Source organism: Pollachius pollachius (genome assembly GCF_949987615.1).
Source record: "Pollachius pollachius genome assembly, chromosome: 14".
NCBI classification, from domain to species: domain Eukaryota; kingdom Metazoa; phylum Chordata; class Actinopteri; order Gadiformes; family Gadidae; genus Pollachius; species Pollachius pollachius.
In genome coordinates, this window is record NC_136947.1 from 17,745,222 (window position 1) to 17,768,629 (window position 23,408).

Genomic DNA, 23,408 nt, shown 5'->3' on the forward strand with positions numbered 1-23,408 from the left:
AAGGGGACACAAATGTCGCTATTTCCACCGTACATATACATAATGGACACCTAACCAACTCTCTCTTGAGTATTTCACAACAAAACATTTCCCCTCGAAATTCAAAGTAAAACTAGCTGAGAAGTTAAGATGTTGACATCCATTGCGATCTTCGGCCAGGGGGGCGTGTCAATGTGGGGGTGCGTGTCCATGGGGGGGGCTTACTTGACGGGCGTGCGGGTCTCCAGAGAGGGCAGGATGATGGTGACGGTGGTCTCCGAGTCGCGGGTGTGGTCCACCTCAGGCCGGCGGATGGTGATGGGCGGGGAGGTCTTGGCGTTGATGCGGTGGCGCAGGCCCCCCATGTTTCCCTCCGGGGAGGTGATCTTGAAGTCGTAGCTGGTGTCGGGCTGCAGGTTGGGGATCACCGCCTTCCTGAGCCGCGCGTCCACCTCCATCTTCTGCCGGTTGTACTCCACCTGGATACCGGAGGGGGAGAGGGGCCGGTCAGCCTCTCAGGGTGAACATGCTGCTCTACGTGCGTGCATGTACGGCAGGGATAGGGTTGATGCTAGCACTGGACTGACTGTTTGTAGGAAAAAGTGCTTGTCTGCTTTGTATACGATGCATGTCTTGTGACTCTTCCCAAATTCGTGCCCTAACTTAATTGGAGTCCAGAGTGTTAAACTGTTTTATTATTTACTATTTTTAAGCATTAAACATCTTGACTTAAACAGATGTGGTTCTTTATACTAGCATTTATTGTTACTACAGAGCGTCTTGTGAATTCTAGACACGTGTGATCAAATCCTCTGCTCATTCTGTCTGTGCAGAATGACACAGCACAGCTCTGAATGTCCCTCCAAGGATTAGTAAAGTGTTACACTGTAAAGACAGGGTGCCACATTTCAATGCATTAATATATATACCGTCATGTACCAGTGAATAGACCTACAGTAAAGCGATACGGATAGGTGCTCTCTGGAAACTCCCAGGTCAGAAGAACGCTGGTCTTGGTGGCTAAATTGACGGAGAAGTTCCTCGGCACATCTGCGAAAAAGAAAAAAGCCCCACCAAAAACCGAAAGTCAGAGCGGCCTTTAAACCAAGCTCTCCTTCAATTCAACAGTTTCTCTGTGTGGTCCATCTGCAGACCTGTGAAACCGAGGGAGGAGTACATGCTGGTCAGCTCTCGCACGGGGGAGAGAACAACACAAGAATGTCAGGAGGATGAAGGGAAGCAGGGGGGTGACGCAGAGTCGTGGATGGCACACAGTCGGACGCACGCACAGGATTGGAGGAATGTGACATGACACATTCTCTGATGAAGCGTGTTCCGTGAGAGGTTGGGTCAAACAAGTCAAACGGTTAGCGAAAAGGGTTTGAGTTTGGATTATCGCTGTGGCTGTGGAGGTCAATCAGATGCAAAAGAACTAGAAAAATAATCATACCTTGAGATGCAGCAGCGTGCGCTGTTTCCAGCTCATTTTTAGTCCTTGACTTTACTTACCCTGGGGGTGTTTCGGGCCCTACATCCATCCCCTGCTCTGACTCTTTTACCTGAGGGAATGTGATAAGCAGTGCTCCCGAGGCAAACACCCGTAAGCATTCAGCCTGCTTCCACTGGTGGTGAAGGGTAGGTGATGAAGGTGTTGGTAAGTGAGTGAGTAGAGGAGGTTGAGGAGGGTAAAGCGCAGCTGTGCTCCTTTGGACTGTAAAGCACTCCGCCTTGGTGACAGCCAGAGGTGGGGGTGGGGGTGGGGGACCAGCCTGTAAGAACCGGCCCAGAGTTATGTTACTATTCTCCCCGGCGGGGGCGATGTTAGCGTCACAGTGGGAGGAAGTGAAACCGCCACCCAGGAACAGTGCTCAAACAAGGTGGAGGAGGAGGGGGATTGCGGGAGATCTCTAGTCTTAGGCCAGCCCTACCTGTCTCAAAGGCCAGGGTTCGGCACACCAGCGGCGGGCTGAGCGGGCCCGGCCCCGCCTTGGTGTGGGCCCTGAGCTGGAGCTCATAGGCTGAGCTGTGGTTAAGGCCCAGGATGGTGTACTCAGACTCGGAGGCGGGGATAGACACTTGGTACAGGGGGGCGGCGGCAGCAGTGGGGCCGGCCGCTGATACAGGGCCAGCGGCTGCACTGGGGCCAGGCATCGCAGTGGAGCCAGCCACCACTATTGAGCCAGGCACTGCGGTGGAGCCGGCCAAGGCCACGGACGACGGCCTGGCCAGCTCTTCGGCCTCTCTGTAGGCCAAGGTGTACTCTGTGATGGTTCCATGCCGCTCCTCCGGGGGAGGGGGCAGCCAGGAGAGCTGCAGGGAGCAGCAGGTGGCGTTCACAGAGTCCCCTATTCTGGGGAATCCCGACGGCGGGTACTCGGGAATTTGGATCTCTTGACGCACTTCCTGTCCGTAGCCCGCCCGGCTTTTGGCGGAGAGGATAAAGACGTAGGTGGAGCCCTCGCGGAGGTCCTTCTGCACCGTGTAGGTCTGGTTCTGGGCGGTGAGGTCCAGCAGGGTGTCGAGGGACGAGTTCTTCAGCCCAAACTGCAGGCGGTACCCCAGGACCTCAACTGGTGGCCCCTGGGGGGCGGAGCCCGTCTCTGGGTCCCCTAGTGGGGCCGCCCACCGAGCCACCACAGTAGGGCCCGCTTCTGGACGCAGCCACAGAGACGGGGGGCCGGGGACTGCAAACAATGAAGAGAAACATGTAGAAAACCAATCATGGCTGTTCTGAAATATCTGAAAGCATCATTGCCATTGTGCTGAGAATAAAGCTTCGACTTGAAGTGGTTTGCATGGGAATTTGCATTGAATGGTTTTTAATTCATATGCGTGATTGCCATTGTAAAAGGGTATTTGAGTGTGAGAAGTGCTATAAAAATGAAACGTGTGATACATTTTAATTAATTTGAATAAAAATGTTTTATGTTTTATTGTCCATTGGTTTTCTGCTTATTAGGGATAACAAGGCTTCTGGCGTAGCTAACTGAAAGATCCATTCCTGTGTGTGTGTGTGGGCATATGCGTCTTTGTGTGTGAGCGTGCGTGTGTGTGTGTGTGTGAGAGTGTGTGTGTGTGTGTTTTTGTGTGTGTGTGTGTTTTTGTGTGTTTGTGTGTGTGTGTGTGTGTTCCTGTGTGTGCGTGTGTGTGTATATGCGTCTTTGTGTGTGTGTGCGTGTGTGTGTGTGTGTATGTTTTTGTGTGTGTGTGTGTGTTCCTGTGTGTGTACTACATCATGTGCAGTGAACTGTGCACGCGCCATATGCTCACCTCTCCCTGGGGTCGGAACCAGCTTGGCTTTGCTGTGGGTCCCGTCTCCTTTGGTGGTGTAAGCGGCCACGGAGACAGAGTACAGAGTCTCTGCTCGCAGCCCCCCCAAAATCATTTCCTATCGGCAACACACAACCACAACACAACCATCAAACCCCCGGGACGACAACAAGGAGCTGTAAGTAGCATAAGTCGCAATTATGCCAAAAAGAGAGAAACGACTGGGGTACGAGTGTGGCAATGTAATTGCCGCACAGTGAGAATTCCTTAATGGGATGTTTATGTAACATTCACTTGATGTCAAGTCATATTTCATGTCATATACGAGGGCGGGTATTCCTGCACTCACATACTGAGTGGAGTCATCCGCCTCCATCTTGTCCCAGAGACAGGAAACATCCGGAAGGCATTGGCAACAAAGAGAGCAATTGGGAAACACGAGTCAAAAGACAGAAAAAAAAAAAACAGCCAGACGAGACTGAGCTTAATGCAGTTCCAGACATTAGCCTCTGGCAGCGCGGCTATGCATCATTCAGAAGGATAACAAGCAGCACTATATTCCTTCTCCCCGACTAGCGGGGTCTCACCTGGGCGTCGTCCAGCAGCAGGTCTTTGATGCGGGGCAGGGTCCGAGACTCCCCGCCCTCCACACGGCTGTAGTGCACCTGGTACCCGCGGATCTGACCCTGCTGTAACCGCGGCAACACCGATCGCCAGCCCACTCTAAATGCTGAGGAGTTGAGCGGCTTGACATCTATCTGACGTGGGGCTGCCCCGGGCACTGAACACACACACGCACACACACATTAGTGGATACAAACACACACATACACACACACACACACACACACACACACACACACACACACATGCGTAGACATAAACACGCACCCACACACACACACACAGATGCGTGGACACAAACACACACACACACAAACACACACGTAGACACAAAGACACACACACGTAGACACAAAGACACACAAACACACACCCACACAGTCAAACACACGCACACACAAAGAAGCACACAGATCACACACACAGACACACACACACTTAATCCACTGACCTATTAGAAAATCTATACTATAAAGGTCAATGGAGCCGCCCTCCGGCCCCTCAAACCCCCCCGCCCCGCTGCATACGTACCGTCCTCGGCGGTCCTGCAGAGCAGCGGGGGGCCCCGGGGCCCGTCCCCGTCGGAGGACGGCCCCGAGGCCAGGGACACGTTGTACCAGCTCCACTTCCTCAGCTCCGTCACCAGCGCCTGCCCCGCGTCCGGGGGCACCTGCAGCCTCCGGGGCCCCGGGCCCCTGGGCTGAGCCTCCCTCCCCGACTCCCCCGGCAGCGGCCAGTAGCTCAGCTCATAGCGCGCCGACCCGCTCCCCCCCCCCAGCGGAGGCGGCGTCCAACTGACCCTCAGGGAGGTGGAGCTGGCGCTCTCACAGGACACGCCCTCGGGTGCAGCCCCGGGCTCTGATTGGACAGGGGGCAGGGAGGGCAGTTGGCAGGGGGTTACGGGGGAGCCCTGAACGGAACATGGGTCTGGTGTCGGGGGGGGGAGGGGGTTGAGGCAAGGGAGGGGAAGACAGCGCAAGCAAAAGGAACAGATATAGAAGAGGAAAGAAATAAAACCACATGAAATCAAGAACCAAATTAAATTCAACAATTACAAGAGAATGTAACGGAGGACGACATCGTGAGGCCTAGAGCCACCCTTAAATCAACACGGATAGTGTGCACCGACCCTGACTTCACCTCTTCATAATTCGGTGAATGCGCTATTCACGTGGTGTCGTTGTAAAGGATCCCCTTCTGAGCGGGGGGCCTGGCAGGGCGTTACGTTCAAGAGGCTTGAAGACCGAGCGTCTGTGTCTGTCGAGCCCATCACCCATATTGGGCTGCACCCCCCCAGCCGAGGAGACCCCCGGGGGACCCTCGGAACACAGGGGACCGTGACGGTGTAATCCGGAGGGCAGAACGGGGCCGGCGGAGGGCTATCGGCCCTCCGCCGGAGGTGCTCAGCGACACGAGAGGTGGAGGTATTCACCATGACACACATCTCACGCTGTGCCAAGAAGACGGCCCCAGAGACGAAGGTTACGACCGCAGCAGAAAGGGAGAGACTGTGGGGAAAGGCACTCGGAGGGATTGATGTAATGACGTTTTTTAACAACAGCAGTTGGGAGATGGATACATCGTTCAACACATCCTGGGGGATAAAAGCGATCTTTTAGCATCAGGGTTCAATGGCACAACCACACACACACACGCATAGACACACAAAACACACCTCGAAGCAACAGACACACCTACAAGCACACACAAAACACGCATGGAAACAATCACATGCATGCACAAACACACGCACACACATAACACCCATCCTCCCCTCAAAAACGCACCCACTAACGAAAGCAACGCCTTGCGGTTGAGGGTGTGCGTTGCGCCAGCTGCACCTATGTGAGGCAGTGCAGGAGTCCTGGCTGGCAGGTTCAAGTATCTACGCACTCAGCCGTTCCCGTGCGCCTCCACCTTCTCCCCAAGGAGACAATCTAGATGTGCACCAAAGCCCGGTGATAGCGCGGCGCTCCCAACCTTCTCCGGGAAATGAATTCTTCCTGCGAGAGAGCGTCTGCTTATCAGCCAGCGTCCCCCTCCCCTGCCCTCTACCAACCCCAGCACAATGCCACCCAAGCTGCCTTTTCTTCCCCAACTTAGAGGTAAAGGGAAGGGCAGCCGAGCGCATCAAATCCAGCAACACGCGGCCAACCCCCGGAAACATGATCTGTTATGAGCACACATTGATTTATCACACTGCAGTGGAGAACACTTATTCTTATAGACTTATACTTTATATATATGTACAAAGGGCTTACCTCTTTCTTGGACACTGACGCGTATCAGAGCTCCGGATCGCTTTGCTTGACTTTACTTATTTACTTATTTTGTTTGGATTCTTTCCCTTGCACGGTTCTCTCTCTCTTCTCTCTCTCTTCTCTCTCTTCTCTCTCTCTCGGGCTAAAGTGTTTTTGTTTTTTTCGTCTCTCTTGGAGAGTGGATCCTGAGCGCTTTTAATTTGTCATATGAATAGCAGTGACTCATATTTGGCCTTCATCGCCGAATTACAGTGATTAGGCAGACAGAGAAGAAGAGACAGGGCCGAGACGAGGGAGAGGATCCAAGTTTAACGACAAGGACGAAAGCATCCGACCAACCACCACTCACCTGCCAACAGCGACCGACCAATCACTAGCAATCACTTTATCCTCCACACCACTGGCTAGCTTCCCATTGATTGTAGGGGGGAAGAAAAAGCAGCCCAAACAGATGAACTCTTTCAGAGGACTGTGACAGCATGACAGAGTGGCCGTGAGAGGGGGAGAAGAAAGGGGCGGGCAGGAACATTAAGCGCCGCTCGCCGCACTCCGTCTCCATTTGTCAGCGTGTTTTGCAGTCGGAGAATGAGCGAGGATGAGTAGAGCAAGAAAGGCACACTCCGTGCATATAGGGTGGAGCAGAGAGGGTGGAGCGCAGTGTGTGTGTGGGGGGGGGGGGTAATGACAAAACAGCCAATCCACCGCTGAGGGAAAATAGAAAACACCAATTGCATGTGTCTTTTTGTGTGTATTCGGATGTATGTGTTTGTGTTTGTGTGTTGCGTATTGTTCTTTTGTGCTTGTATCTTTTTGTGTCTGTGTGTATCTTACATATTGTGCACTGACCATTTAATTGGTCTGTGTGTGTGTGTGTGTGTTTGTGTGTGTCGGTTAAATGCATAAATACTTATTGGTGTGCGTATACAGGGTAAGTGTGTGCGTATAAGCATGCATGTTTGTAGGTGCACATTTTGTGTATGCACAAGTAAGCTTGCATTTTGTGTGTGTGTGTGTGTGTGTGTGTGTGTGCGTGCAGGTCCATTACACGGAAATGTTTATGAACAGACGTGTATATACTCATGAGCACATTAGTGAACCAAGGCGGTGGGGTGGCATTTGGAGACGTACTGGCTTGTGATGTCCTCTGCACCAGCTCGTTGGTGAAAGCCCCGATGCCCTTGTTGGAGATGGCAGCCAGGGAGAAGGAGTACTCAGTGTTGGCCTTCAGCCCCTCCACGGTGTAAGAGTTCCTGGGCCCAAAGGTCAGCTTCTCCTGTGTGACAGGCAAGAACAGACAAAAGTGAAGTGAAGTGAAGTAAAATGTGGGCGAGAGAGGGAGAGATGAAAAGAAGTATGGAGAGAGAGAGAGAGGGAGAGGGAGAGGGAGAGGAAGAGGGAGAGAGAGAGCGAGGTCAGATGTGTGGTTCTAGGGAATATTATCAGAGTTTTTTTCCCTCCATGAGGTACGAAGTGAGTTTTTAGACTGAGGTCAGAAAGGAGAGAAAGTGAAACTGAAAGGTCGTACCAAACTTCCAAACTTGACAGGTTTGTAGAGCAGCTCGTAGTTGACGATGCCCTCCTTGGTGTAGGCCGGCTCCCAGGTCAGCTCGATGCTGGTGTCCGTCACCTTGCCAACCTTAAACTTCCCCGGTTGGCCCGGCACTGTAGGGACCATCGAAGTGATCATTTAGACTCCTCATCCGTACACAGAAAAATCGTTGTTTAAAAATGAGTCACACAAACACTGCAATGTTTCCCTTTTCCTTTCAACCATCACAGCAGTGAAAAAGCTAAAGAAACAAAGGAAACCAAAAACGAACTGCTTCTATTACCGCCCCGTGCCCTACCCAGATCCCCAGATCACTTTTGTATTTTTATACTGCCTCCCAATGTCTTTCCTTTATTTTAATATCAAATTAGAATTTCATGGTGCTATATAGTTATATGGTGTTTGCTTTCTGGTTTATGGCAGACACTTAAAAGCAGCAGTTCCGGCTTGCCCACCAACATGACTCAATGAGGCTAGCTACTAAGTGGTAATTTATGCTGCGGCATGCAGATTACATGACCTATTCACATTCACACATTCTGCATAAATAGCCGGCGTAAGGATGGTATACATCTACCCACAAGCACACCTACAGCCCAGCTGCCACAGGAAGACACACACACACACACACACACACACACACACACACACACACACACACACACACACACACACACACACACACACACACACACACACACACACACACAGAGTTACACACAAGGGCACAATGACATGCACACACACACATGCTCTCTGTGACATGCACACACACACACACACACACACACACACACACACACACACACTCTCTGAAACACACACACACAAACACACAAGTACACACACACTCTCTCTATCTCTGACATGCACACAAGGACACACAGACACAAACACACACCCTCTCTTTTACACCCACACCCACACACACATTGCTTTCCCTTAATTTCAAATAGCATATACATTTTAAACATATCTCTCACACACACACACCCACATCCACACACACACACACACACACACACACACACACACACACACACACACACACACACACACACTCTGTCTCTCTCTCACGAACACACACACACACATACACACTCACACACACGGCACTTCACTGACCTCCAGGCATAACTTTGACGTGCACGGGGTCTGAGAAGGGCCCGTCGCCCACAGAGGTGAAGGCCAACACCTGGATGGTGTACGTCTCGGAGGTGACCAGGTACTGGATGGTGGTGATCACGCTGTCCTGCACATTGTGGATCTGCCACTCGTTCATGGGCCGCGATGGGTCCATTGTGTAGTACACGCGGTACCCCTTCACCTACACACACACACACACACACACACACACACACACACACACACACACACACACACACAGAAAAGATGACAGGGGATGAAGAGAGCCAGAGAAGGCACCAGACAGACAGACTGACTGTAAAGCTGTAATTCTTCATGGAGGAGGCTGGGGGTGGAGTGATATTAGTCCTGGTCATGTGTTTTTTGAGGTCATCCCTGACGGTATTAAACACTGTAATCTCCCATTGCCGTCCGACAGCATGCTAATCCACAATGCTGCCCTTGTTTGTTTGTTGGTCTGACTAGACCAACACAGGTAAGGCTCTAAATCCATGACGTTATTTTTCCCTATTTGACTACGCAGGGTCAAATGGATTAGCAGGTTTAGTTGTGTAGGTCGTTGTCACAAGGTGAAACCCTCTCGCTGCAATGGCTGATGCCGTCTCCCAGATGATAAACAAACATTAACGCTTCAGGGGTCGGGCAGACGTTTCATTAAGGGCCTTTGTGACCGCTGGCCTGCGACTCTCAGGATTACATTAAGTATGGCTTTTATCTGTGAACTGTTGGTCACCTGCCTGTACATATCATCTGAGTGCAATGTCCTTAACCGTAATGGTGGCTGAGCTTCATATCTGGCCTGGTCATCACTCTGTTCAGGCTGCAATGTGCAATTTAATAACCATTAGACCGTCATCAAAATAATGCATCGGTGCAATTGGAGTCAGGTTTCGCTGTATTGGTTATTCTGATATTTAAGAGGAAAAATACATAAATATGCTCTAAATATAGTACAAAGGTATATCATTTTAAAATAGCACTATTTACATCATCCTCATGGTGATCTCAATAATAAATTCGTTTTTTACAGCGCTTTTCAAAAACTCGTCCATGATGATGATTGATTTTGATGACAGATTACAACAGTTATATATATATATATATATATTTTGATATCAGTGGCATACGAACCCCTTTCCACAGAGTCCCCCATGCCTCCCAATCCGGCCCCTCCCCCCTCACCTGTCCGTTGGGCTCCTCCGGCTCCTCCCAGCGGACCATCACGGCGTTGCTGGAGATGATCCGGGCCTGGACGTTGCGGGGTGGGCTGGCGGGGGCCTGCTCCCCGGTGCGGGCCTCCACCCTCAGGGACGGCAGGCCCTGGCCGATGCTGTTGAAGGCCGACACGCGGATCTCGTAGTCGGTGTTGGGGTACAGGCCCCCGATGCTGTAGCGCGTGGTGGTGATGCCGTCCACCGTCTCGTACTTGCTGTCCGGGGCCTTGGCGCGGTACTGGATGATGTAGTAGGAGACGGGGTCCGGGTTGCCCGAGTCCCAGGTAATGGTGACGCTGGTGGCCGTGGTCTCCGTGACGATAGGGGTGCCGGGGGGCTTTGGCAGAGCTTTGGGGAGAGGACGGGACACAAGGACGGAAGTGAGGATTGGGATCATGAGCGGATCCCTGGCCGCTCCCCCGGCCAGCTCCCAGCTCTCTCCCTGGCGGCCCCTCAGCGACATGGACACGTCTCATTTAGTTCTTCTAACAATTTAGCCGGACTTAAAAGCTTCTGTATGCTTATGTATGTCATCATGGCACCCATTGCACTCTTAAACATCCCTAGGAGGGATCCCCCCTCTGTGATCCTTCCCAAGCATCCTTGATCATAAAGGGACTTTCCCCTTGCTAGGGTTAGGGGGTATCCAGAACACTTAAAGACATAAAGACCGTAACTGTGATTAAGGGCTATAGAAATAAATTACGTGACTTGACTTGACTTGAATGGATAAAACAAAGAAGTGTGTTTAGGTGTTCCACCGTGTGAACTACACTTAAATGAACCCGCTGGTGGAGAAAGGGGGTTTGATGTCTGGACTGTGATGGTAGAAGTTGGCACACAGCATTTAACATTTAGTCGTTTAGCAGAGGCGTTTATCTAAAGCGACTTAATTCAGATATATGTCCTTAAGGAGCAAATTGGGCTGGCTGAGGAATAGCTACAGGCAGACTGGGGACACTGTGGATCGAACTCAGTGGCCGTGAACTGGGAGTCCAACACCCTATCATCAATAGACTGCCCCGACTCCATTTAGCTAGTGTTAATAACCATAATAACTTCAAATAATACATTCAATCACCTGGCTGTGTTCCGCGACAAGGCTAACTTGCATAACCGTGCAGCGGGTCAAACGTATTCCATACTTTCTGAAATATGCACTCCCTGTTCATATTTGCATCATTTCAAAATGTCAATGTGTTTTCTTTTCTTCAAGAGACGAGTACTGCGAGCGTCAAAGCTGCACTATGTAACACTTTAGAGAAAACAATCTAGAAGGACAAATTCCCTCAGACGGATCGCTTCGTTGACGGGCGCATTCAATCATCAGGCGAAGCTCCGCCTCAGTCGTATCCCCGAGCAAACCAGCCGCGCTAGAACAGTGACACAGTGCCTCTTCCACCCACCAATCACAACCCCTGAGCTGGAGACGGAACCCCCCCCCTGCTGGGCGTCGAACCCCCCCTGCTTACTCTTGACGGACACCTGCGCCGCCTCCTCGATGATGCCCAGGCTGCTCATGGCCACGCAGGTGTAGTTGGCCGACTCGCGCACACCGGTGAGCTCCAGCACGTTGCGTCCGATGGGCATCTCGTCCTCGGGGGTCAGGTCCTCGGTGCCCAGCATCCACTTGACGTAGGGCATGGGCGAGCCCACCGCCACGCACGTGATGTTCACGCTGCCCCCCGGCATGATCTCATGGCTCGAGGGAGGGATGGAGAAACGAGGGGGGACGCGGCGCACTGAGGAGGAGGAGGAGGAGGAGGAGGAGGAGGAGGAGGAGGAGGAGGAGGAGGAGGACGGAGGGAGGAAGGAGGAAGGAGGAGAGAGAGAGGGGTGGGGAGGTAGGGGTTGGGGGGTTGGGGGTGGGGAGGTGGGGAGGAGAGGGGAGAGAGTGAGGAGGAGAAGGAGATAAAGGGAGGGGTTGTAGAGAGAGGGAGTGAGTGTGAGAGAGAGAGAGAGAGAGGGGGGGGTGGACAGGATAAGAGGGAGAGAAAGTCGCAGAGGAAAGAGCATAGAAGATTTGAGAGTAATGAGAAGAGAGAGAGAGAGAGAGTGAGAGAGAGAGTGAGAGTAGTGAGTAGAATTATACAAAAGTACAAAGCAAAAAAAAAAGAATTGTGTAAGGGCAAAAGAGAAAAGAAAGAGAAAGAAAGAAAGAAAGAAAGAAAGATGGAGCAAAGAGAAAACGTACAAAGGAAATAATTTGAGAGAGAAAGGGAGCGAGCAAGATCAGAGAAATTGAGGAGAGAGGAGAGAGGAGAGGTAACAGGAAGGGAGAGAATGAACTTCAATTTTTTGACATAATATTACAGAGGGATATATCAAGCTTACTCCAAACTGTATGGTACTGATGGTTTCAACAAAAAGACAACATTTTGTGTTGAAAGCTCCACTGGTCAGAGTGAGCTGCCTACTCAAAATAATATTGTGACAGACTCTTGAGTTTTAGCTCAACCAGGACATGGCACCTATGGTCAGTTTATCTTGGTTCACAGCCCATTGCATTACTATACCATACATAATCTATAAATGGAGCGGCGAGACTGAACATCTGAGTGCCTTCTCCATTGACTATTAACGAGGTACTCCTGCTAAGGAGTGGAAATCGTTTCAGCACAACTTTTAGCTTAACTAGTTCACCCACTTCACCGTGGCTGCTCAATAACAATCTCCTCACTATTGGATGTATTGGCCTGCAGCAGCTTAAAGCTTTTCAGCGAAAAAAACAATATATTACACATAATATATAGAGAGCCCAATCGATAGTGTGCTGGCTGTTGGCTGACTGGGTCTGGCCCACATGAACAGGTTACGTGTCTAGACTAGTCAATACCGGGGGGAGGGGGGGGGGGGGATCATCTACTGGGGACAGCTGTGCATTAGGAAGAAATGCAGAGAGAAACTGGAACCATAGGTCGTTGCATGCCTGGGCGACTCAAGAGTTATGTGAAAAAAATGGTGGAGAGAAACACAGAGAAGAGAACGGAGAACGGAAGCCAGAGGGAGAGAGAGAGAGAGAGAGAGAGAGAGAGAGAGAGAGAGAGTGGCAGAGAGCGAGAGTGAGTGAGAACAAGGAGATAGATAGATAAAGGGGTAGAGAGATACATATATAGATATAGAGAGATAGATAGAAAAAGGTAGTAGGAACAAAGGAATGAGATACAGAGAGAGAGATACGGAAGAGAAAGGTGTATAGGAAGACAGAGATAGACATAATGATAGCCAGAGAGAAGTAGAGAGAGAACGAGAGAGAGAGAGAGAGAGAGAGAGAGAGAGAGAGAGAGAGAGAGAGGGTAGCGTGAAAGAAAAAGGAGTGCTCTGCTTCTCTTCGAGACAATGAGACAGGCAATGTAGCAGAGGACGGCCACATTGTACAATAAGTCACCGTACGACAGTACAGAGGATTCAACAACTGATACAGAGTGTATAGTCAGATGATGCGATGTGGAGAGAGGAGGGAGGCAGGGGGCAGGGGCAGGGGCCCACCAGGGTTTTAGTGGTTACAGGGTGATCATCGGAACACATTCAAACCAAAAAGACACACCAACACAGCATGAGAGAGACAGACCAGGGGGAGGCGAGGAAGGGGGCAAGTGCAAGATCAGGAGGTAGAACGTGAGGTAGTATGTGCATATTAATTAAAGTTAATAAACTTATGTACACGTGTCTGTAGCTCCTACACACCGGGGTGCAGACAGAATGCAGAGAGGAGAGAAAACAGAAGGGGGAGAGGGGCGGGGAAAAGAGACAGAGGGAGATGAAGAGAGGGGTTAGAAGAGGGGGTTAGGGGGAAGGGGGGGGAGAGAAGAGGAGCGAGGAAGAAGAAAAGACATGGATCTATTTAAAAACACGGCTATATCACACTTCACCCATTCACAAGGTGCTTTAAAAGAAAAAAAAAAAACAGATTTAAAGAAATGGAAAGGAAAGAAAATAAACCTTATTGAATGCCGACAAAAACACAAGAGAAGAAACCCCAGGGCCCGGCACAGGCAAAATAAGAAGATGAGTTAACACATACAGAAATAAAACAGACAGACACACAGACAGGCCGAGAGAGACTTCTGGATGGAAAGGAAAAGATGCAAGGGGAGGCAGACAGAAAGCAGAAATACTTGCCTACTAAATCTCAGGTCCAAATATGAGGTGCATATGGTTGTTAAAATCTCTATCAATGTTTGGTTTTCATTTATTTATTGTTTGAATAAAGAATAAGGCATGACAGAATAAGAAAACATAAAAATATGTAAATGATTTCTAAAAGGGTCCTAGACAACAGAAACGATTACCAATCATGTTGTTGTTAGTAAATTAGTTTCAGTAATGATTCAGCTGGCCAACATGAATTGGCCATTTGAAGGTGATTGTTCAAATAACGTAAATTGAGAAAAGAAATAGCAAAATTGAAATGTGTCCACAAATAATCATTGCTAACGTCTAAAGAAACCCAGGTTTGGACAAGGAAGTTGAAGACAAGAAAGAGACAGCAAAAGAGACAAAAACAGGAAGATCTGTTAGAACACTCATGATTGTTGGAGCAGCTCCCCATCACCGCATGCTGGGGAGAGAGGCAGGCCGCATGGCATCTAGCCAACATGCTCCAGATGCAACACGATGCAACACGGCATGATGACACAACCATGGAAGTTACTTATCTGTGGTTAGAGTTAGGCCTGTAGGGCCCTGTTGTAATAAACAAATAAATAAACCGAAAGAAAGAGAACAACAGCAGCCAGAGAAGCAGCGCGTGCAATAGTTGTATGTCGATGAAAAGGAGGGCTCATGGTCATGAGAAAAGGCATGAAATTCGGAAAACGCCCCCGCGCCCCACGCTTTGTTCCGGAACATGAAAATACCATTGAATACATGTACAACACAGATAAGGGAAGGCTAAGCTAGTGCTTTTGAGGAGTCATCTGTCTACTTTTAGAAATGCCCTCCCATGAGAGACAACCCTTGTGTAAGCTAACATTATCCTCTTGTTCTCGGCAGGGGGTCCGTGGTGAGGGGGTAAGTCAGGGAGACTGTCGGGGCTGGGGGAGACCCCGAGGCACCAAAATGGGGGTAGGATTATGGCAGTGGTTAATCCGAGTGCCAGTGCGTACCTGTGCCAGTGGGCAGACAGTGGGGCTGACATTTAGAGCGCGTCAAGGACACGGCTTTTCATTACCTCACCGCCCTACGAGCAAGTCATTAATATCCCCCTCTCGATATGAAAATATTGGGGGGGAAAAATGTGGATAGACATCTTTAATTTCAAATGTCAGTCCGTGACAGCTCGTCAGGGTGGTGTCAGGAGATACCACTAGGTAATATACATATCACTTTATGGGGATAGAGAATACTGATCTGTCTCTCCGCAGAGGAGCTGTGGATGCACATTGCTCGTCAAATGTCTTTGTTTGTTTCCCGATTGGAATGCACCGGCTCCCAAGTTTATTTTACCGCATAGCCCCACACGACGCTACCTCTCCACGGCACACCAAGGTTGAATTAGCAATATCCATAACCTGGCCCTGTTCCACAATTATGTGGCTTTATTATACATCTACATCTATAAAAGTAAATATATTTAAAGAATAAATGCAAAGAGTTAGCAATGATTAGGAATTTTTTGTCTCAAAATGCAACACTGCACAGTGCGCACACGGACACACGCACACACGCAGACGCAGGGACACAGACAGACAAGACATAAACAAGCATGGTAGGCGATGCAACAAGTGACCAAACACAAACAACAACCAGGACCCATGTTGTCCACACATGACCAGACAGGGGGCTGAGGAGCAGGCGGGGCGGGGCGTGGAGGCAGGAGACAAGGGGACCTGGCAGCGAGCCGCGGGAGACGACAACACAACCCAACTCGATAATCAAGACCAAGCCAAGCATGTCAATACTCCCCCCCCCCCCCCCCCCCCCCCACCTGCACCCTTCTCCCACTCACAAGCATGCCGTGCACTCGTGTCACTCAAGTCAACACAACAAACATGCAAAATGGTGCTTCTTTTTCTCTCTCTCTCTCTCTCGCGTTCTCTCTCTCGCGTTCTCTCTCTCTCTCTCTCTCTCTCTCTCTCTCTCTCCCGCTCTCTTTTCCATGCAATCAACGGCTTTGTCTTCTCGCTTTTATTTTTTTCTTTATTTGAATAACTGGGTCTCCATGACAACGGATCATTCCATGCAGAAAACATTGATCGGGGTGGGGGGGGTGGGATAGAAGGCTTGTGTGTGCGTGTGTGTGGGGAGGGAATCGGGAGTGAAGGCAATACAAGGGTTCTGCACGCAGGGACTCACAATGCAGTCACTGATGTTGGGCTGTGTAGCCGGCAGAGGCGGCTACAGAGAGCCCGCCTCCGTCGCCACAGCCGATTGGCTAGGCAGCAATCCTTCTTTGGAGTGTTAACGTGCACGAGGCAGATCCGAATCACTTCTAGTCTGCTGTACCTCAAGTGCTCTTGTCCTTCGACACTTTTCTTTCTCTGCGTCTGTGCCAGTCTCTCTATATATCTCTTTCTCTCTCTCGCTCTCTGTCTCAGTCTCTCTCGCTCTCTCGCTGTCTCCTTCTGTCTCTCTCTCTCTCTGTCTCTCTTTCAATAATTGACGGGTGGGGGGGGGGGGGGCTTTTTTCTCCTCTGCAACAAAGAGGTAACAAAAGAAAAGTAGAGCACACCAACCTTCTCGAAGCTCTGAGGGATGGAAGGGGTTGATGCGGAACACAATGATGTGAACGGAGGGTGTGTGGGGGGGAGGAGAGAGAGAGAACGGGGGAGACACAGAGAGAATAAAAACGGCCAGCGCAAAAGCCACACGCTCGCCGCTTCACACCCACCGCCCGCCTGCACGCACACACACACACACACTCACACATACACACGCTGCCCGCGTGCCTGATGCGTGCGCACACACGCGGGCACGCACGCGCTCAGGCACGCACACGCTGGCACGCACACCACCACACACTCCTTTGCGCTCAACCATTTGTCTCGACACACAGACACACACTCTCCCCTTCAGTCATACTGCAGTCCACATATAAAACTATGAGACACAGATACCAAAGGCCCAGGAGCTAGAGTGAGCTAAGGAGGGATACGGCAGCCGAAACGAACTTCTCCTCCGCTGTGGTGCAGTAATGTGGCGGCAACGGACCGACGACTTAGTCAATTGGATTTGATTGCCTTTTTGTGGCCGGACTTGGATATCCCTCCTTATCTGCCTCTAGTACTGTGACCGTTTCAGCAGATAGTTCAGTAATGTTTCCATGCAGTTAAGCCAAGGTGTGTTCCCATAGCATCTGTTGAAATCAGGGGACCAGGCACCTTGGTTTAATAGAGGTGGTTTAGTTAAGAGGACTTCAGAAAACAAAACGAAAAAACAGCAAACCATAGGTTAGACATAGATATATATATACACCGTAGACAGTGGATGAGTTAGTATTCTGGACTTCATTAGAGAATAAGGTGTGCTACAGCAATCTAGGGATAATGATGTAGGCATTTAGTATTTGGACTTGGATTTTTGTTTGTATGTGTGCATTTTGTATGTGTGTGTGTGTGTGTGTGTGTGTGTGTGTGTGTGTGTGTGTGTGTGTGTGTGTGTGTGTGTGTGTGTGTGTGTGTGTGATGTGCGTCCTACCTCGCACGTAGAGGTTGGCCGGGGAGGAGTAGCGAACACCCTGAGAATTGGTGGCCACACATTCATACTTTCCCTGGTCCGTCTCCTCGCTGTTCTCGATCTGCAGCGCTCCTGAGGGCCCGGAACAGAGATGTTAGCACAGACGCAGGGCTAGACGCAGGGCCAAAGGCCAGACACAGGGCTAGAGCAGGTCCAAAGGCCAGACACAGGGCTAGAGCAGGGCCAAAGGCCAGACACAGGGCTAGAGCAGGGCCAAAGGCCAGACGCAGGGCTAGACGCAGGGCCAAAGACCAGACACAGGGCTAGACGCAGGGCCAAATGCCAGACGCAGGGCTAGACGCAGGGCCAACGGCCAGACACAGGGCTAGAGCAGGGCCAAAGGCCAGACACAGGGCTAGAGCAGGGCCAAAGGCCAGACACAGGGCTAGACGCAGGGCCAAAGGCCAGACACAGGGCTAGACGCAGGGCCAACGGCCAGATGCAGGGCTAGAGCAGGGCCAGACACAGGGCCAGAGCAGGGCCAGAGCAGGGACAGACACAGGGCCAGCTGAGGGCCAGACCTGGGCTAGCTGCAGGGCCAGAAGAAAAACCCAAAGGAGAGGAGACTGTCTTCAGCTGAGCGCGGGCTGCAGTTCGGCCTTGTCTCTCGTACGGCGCCGCTCTCTTTGTGCTTTGGAATGTCATCGTCTCTGTATGACTCACCGTGACAATCTCTGCCGAGATTTTTATAAAGCACAGCGACAAAAATGGACTGCTAGTCGAATGTACAGGGGTTCAGAAATACAACCGTTTGATGTTTTATTTGACTCATTCCTCTTTACTTTATTCTCCGTGCGGCCCCCATTCAACCTGTATTAATGACACAACTTAAAGTGCAGCAGCCCACTCCGTGGGCCCCTCATGAAACACACATTGCGGTACTCTGCAATAATGGTGTGCTTTTGCACGTAGTTCACCTATCTGTTTCTCCAACAACAGCTATTTCCAGCTGACAATTGGGCCACTCCTTCCATGAAGTATGCCTGCTTTATAATTGGCAGATAACCGCCAGCCTCTGCACAGGCTTTCCCTAAGGCAAAAAAAACAACAATCCCTGGCAACACATCTCATCTTCTCAGCTTGTTCCTGCTTCCTTTACCTTTTTTTAAGGCACCCTTCCACTGAACGTGTGCGGCTCCATAAATGTGCGCTATAATTACACATCTCTGGCTGTTGTTTAGTCAGGATGCTATTTGTGGTCTCATATTTGTGCATTTGTTTCCCGTTTTTCAGAGGGTCTTTTGAATCGCTGTGAGCCATTTTTTTTGCAAACTTTTTGTAGCCTGCTGTGCGACAAACACCTCAACCAAAACGCAGTTTGACACGACGCCTAAGGAGGCGTCACGAAAGTAGGGATTACACGCCGCTGCCTAGTAACACACAACACAACGCAACGCAGAACTACACACACCGAGACAAAGGGGCACAAACATGTAAGGCGTCTCGCACACTGTGTCTTCTTGGCATGTGCCGGCGTGACTGCACACACAAACCTACGGCTGGTTGTAATAAACAAGGAATAAGGAGGTGAAACATGACTGAAAAAGCACCCAGTGTGTCGCAGAAGGGGGGGGGGGGGGGGGCTCTCTAGCAGTAAATGGGGGCTAGCATCACAGGCATGACGGTAACAGCGAGTCTGCCCAGCGACTCAGCGCGGCAAAATATAGATGTGTAACAGCCTTACACGGGATCGTCACAGGGCTCACACACACACACACACACACACACACACACACACACACACACACACGCACCCACACATCTAAATCTGCCATTTATCACTCTGTATCACGCGTGTTCAGCAATCAACAAATAGCGCCGGTGCTTCGCGATGCGTCGACACGCGTGACTGCACTCCACCTCCGCCGCGGTGCGTACGCATCTGTACGTGGATACCAGCTGGATACTGGGAGGCCCTGGAGAGGCCTCTGCTGCGTGGACTGTCAGGGGGGGATGTCGAAGCGGGAGTCTCCTAACTAGACGATGGGTGTGTGTGTTTGGTGTGGAGGCTTCAGTTCAAACAGCGTGTTCTGAGAGAGCTCTGGGGAATGGAAAAGTTGGACTTGTTGGAGTCGGCAAAGGTGAAAGTGTGTGCGTTGGTGTGTGTGTGTCGAGGTGGGGGCGGGCGGCGGGGATGGGAGGGGGAGTGAACTAAAGACCCTGCTAGCTGAGGCTGTCATCTTTCCCCTCTTCCTTCTGCCTTTTGAATGAAAGGAAAAAAACTGCACGCCCCCTCCTTCTACTTATCAGCCTATCTGCCCCTCTCTCTCTCTGTCTCTCCGTCTCCCTCGCTCTCTCTCCATCTCTCTATCTCTCTCTCTCTCCTGTCCCTACGGTATACAGCAATGTTGGTGGAGATAAACAAGAATAAATTATCTCAGCTGCAAACAGTCCTCTCGAGAGGAGGGAGAGGAGAAAGAGAAATTGGAGGGCGTAGGGATGGCAGAAGGGAGAAAAAGCAGCGAGAGGGAGAGAGATAGAGGCAGAGAGAGAAAGTACCCAGAGTTGAATTGAGAGAGAGAGAGAGAGAGAGAGAGAGAGAGAGAGAGAGAGAGAGAGAACACAATACAGAGGACAATTCACATAAAAATGAAAGTATATATTTGTGCTGGACAGGTGGAGACTTGCAAACAAGTGCAGCCAGCTCTCTTCATCAGCACAACAACCACAGCTGCCAAGTACGTCAAATGTTGTGTTATGCAAAACGCTGCATTGTTCCAGACAAAGACACTGACAAACAACGAAACACACGCGCGCACAAACAAACACGCACGCGCACACACTCACATCAGGCAAGCATAGGAAAACAGCTAAGAGGTTAAGGGCATGCGGCAGGCTGAGGAGCGGGGGACCGTACTGACGGGGCCCGCGTGAGGGCTAGAGAGCAGCCACCGGGCACCAGGGGGAGACGGGGTACGGGGCCGTCTGTCAGCCCGGCCTCGTCTGGCCGGGTCGGGTGACGGAGCGGAGCGGCAACCCGATATTCATGTCAGAGCATCTGGGTCAAACGGATCTCCCGGGCCGCGGGGTCGGGTAGCTACTGAGCTCTGACCCACCGGCCCGGATCAGACCGGATCACATGATCTCAGAGTTTTAAGCAGGAACATGTTGAGACGTTCATGGGAAATACAAGGAACGGATGACGGAAGTGTCAGTTCTTTTTTTACAGGTTGTGAATGTCACTTGCGAATGTTGATGGGAATACACTGAATATTTATCCATCGAAAAAACGTGAAGAAAAATATTATCTGCTATGCTGGGATGCTTCAGAATTAGGGCTTGACAAGCGAGGGGGCTAATCTTCACCGAAGAGGCTCTCTGAAGGTGACCTCGTGGATCAACTGCCAAAGTTATAAAGCAGGATTAAAGCCTTGCTTGGCAGCTCATAACTCTGAACACCCCATTAACTCCACTTTAACGCCGGAGCTCGGATCCAGGAATGTGTGTCTGGCACATATTTCAGATTTCCGATTCGGAAAGAAATACATCAAAAAAAAATCCCCCCAATAATAACTACCAGAATGATATATAGCCTACTCCTTGTTGTTCGTTTTTTTCTCATCCTTTATATAACCGGCTCTGATACACCAGCTAATTCGCTCCGGAACTCAGTCAAAGCGTGTATTGTGTCCTGACGCGACCCAAGTGAAGGCGCGGGTCCACAGGTCTCGATCATAGCCATGACCGTAACACATCATCCCAGCGGCCGTACATCAGAGCCGCGATCGTGGCCCCCCTGCTTGTCTGACGGGTCCATCCATCCATTACTCAGTAGTCAACTGTTCAGGGTTCACGTTGCGTGCCATCTGTTAGAGGGCAGGCGTAAGGAGGTCCATCACATGCTTAGGTAAACTCCTGCGTCTCTCCCCCCTGGTGACAGCCGTGGATGAATGGCTTGTCAGGGCTTCTCCTCGCATGCCTCTCCGACGCCGATGGCAGATCACATCAAAAGACACGGCAGGAAGGTATCGGGTGTAATGGTCACATGGGGCCGTATGCTTTTTACAAACAGGAAAGGGATGCGAGGAAGCAGGTGTGTGTTGCTTTGCGTGTGTGTGTGTATGCGTGCATATTTGTGTGTGTGTGAACCTCCATGTGTGTATGCCAACCTGCGTTGTCTTGTGTGTGCCTATATCCGTGTGTGTGTGTGTGTGTGGGTGCTTACATGCCTGTATGTGTGTGTTTGAGTACATGCGTTTGCACGTGAGCGTGCCTTTGAACAGGCCCTTCTTTATGTACGTGCTTCGTTAAGGAAGTACAAGGACAAAGGCTGCATGTTGAACCTTCAAGATGCATTGACAGATATCACGTGACTTTGATGGATAGCACAGGCTTCAAAGGGAGGAAGAGTGATCCTGCTGGGACTGTAGTATGAGGGTTCACTCTATATAATGTTGCATCCTGACCAACGAAGTACCAGCACTTAGAGAAGAGGAGAGAAACAGGTGCCCCTGGCTCTAACAGAATATGTTCAATGTGTTGGTGTAGATGTAGTGTGGCTTTGGTTTAATTTAGCTTACACGGTTTATTGTGGACACATAATCCTGGTTTACCAGGCAGCAGAACGTGTTTAATAATATTTCATAAATATAAGCACCCGACGACTGAGCTATAGGGGAAACAACCAGAGACAACATTGGCCTTCAGTTTTGACATGTGCAGTGTTCCACGGAAAACGGCTGATAGACTAAGTTCAGAACTACCTGACAAGCAGTATAGAGTATTATTGATTTATGGTTAATTAACTCCCTTTTGTTAGTTCAATGCCCTTTCATCACTTATCTGTCATTGTTCAAGTATATTTGGTCACAAAAATAATAATGTTTTAGTGTGTTTTGAATTATGAGATATTGCCACTGTGTGTTTTGCATTCTTTTGAGTGATTGTATGTTGGTGACATTTGATACGCCTCGTTACGTTACACGTCATCTCAAAGCCTAAACGACTTCAAGCGTTTGTCGGATATGCGTCAGGTGTTGGACAACAATGTAAAATGCAAGAATAACTCAAATGTGAATGCCTTCAGTTCTCCTTCCAGCCTTTTCTTTCAAACCACTATGAGGCAGAGATTAAAAATGGAAAATATTGGTATAGCATATTATTGCCACAATAGCGAGGCCCTTCTTTGCCAAGCCATAAAGGAGAGAACTACATTGTTCACTGCCCTGCCATGCGGGAGTGCCTCCCTCAAACACGCTGCTAAACAATAATTACAAACACCGCCGTTGGCCAACATATACTTGTGGAACTAGCTGCTGCATTATTGTTTTTTGGCCAGCTTCTCATCTGAATAGTCTGGGTGGTGGGGGTAGTTATGGATATTGGTATGTGTGTGTGTGTGTGTGTATGTGTGTGTGTGTGTATGTGTGTGAGTATGGGTATGTATGTGTATGTATGTGTGTGTGTGTGTGTGCGTGTGTGTGTGTGTGTTTGTGTGTGTGTGTATGTATGTATGTATGTATTTATGTATGTGTGTGTGTGGGGGTGAGTGAGTGTATGTGTGTGTGTGTGTCTATTTGTGTGTGCGTGTGAGTGAGTGTTTTAGTGTATGTGTGTGTGTGTGTGTGTGTGTATGTGTGTGAGTATGGGTATGGGTATGTATGTGTATGTATGTGCGTGTGTGCGTGTGCGTGTGCGCGTGTGTGTGTGTGTGTGTGTGTGTGTGTGTGTGTGTGTGTGCTTGTATGT

At 50.2% G+C, this 23,408-nt stretch overlaps 1 protein-coding gene across 1 annotated transcript in view; it reads right to left on the minus strand.

The window, feature by feature from the left end:
• Positions 1-23,408, minus strand: part of LOC307086421 (receptor-type tyrosine-protein phosphatase S-like) — a 64,116-nt gene that overhangs the window by 13,841 nt on the left and 26,867 nt on the right. The window contains exons 6-18 of the mRNA XM_079751620.1: positions 17,682-17,792; positions 11,516-11,785; positions 10,012-10,391; positions 8,809-9,010; positions 7,660-7,796; positions 7,263-7,407; positions 4,405-4,731; positions 3,837-4,030; positions 3,599-3,625; positions 3,250-3,367; positions 1,908-2,663; positions 935-1,029; positions 205-458 (exon numbers count right to left, since the gene is read on the minus strand). Of these exons, the coding sequence (XP_079607746.1) occupies positions 205-458; positions 935-1,029; positions 1,908-2,663; positions 3,250-3,367; positions 3,599-3,625; positions 3,837-4,030; positions 4,405-4,731; positions 7,263-7,407; positions 7,660-7,796; positions 8,809-9,010; positions 10,012-10,391; positions 11,516-11,785; positions 17,682-17,792 (3,016 nt within the window). The remainder of the gene's footprint in view (positions 1-204; positions 459-934; positions 1,030-1,907; positions 2,664-3,249; positions 3,368-3,598; positions 3,626-3,836; positions 4,031-4,404; positions 4,732-7,262; positions 7,408-7,659; positions 7,797-8,808; positions 9,011-10,011; positions 10,392-11,515; positions 11,786-17,681; positions 17,793-23,408) is intronic.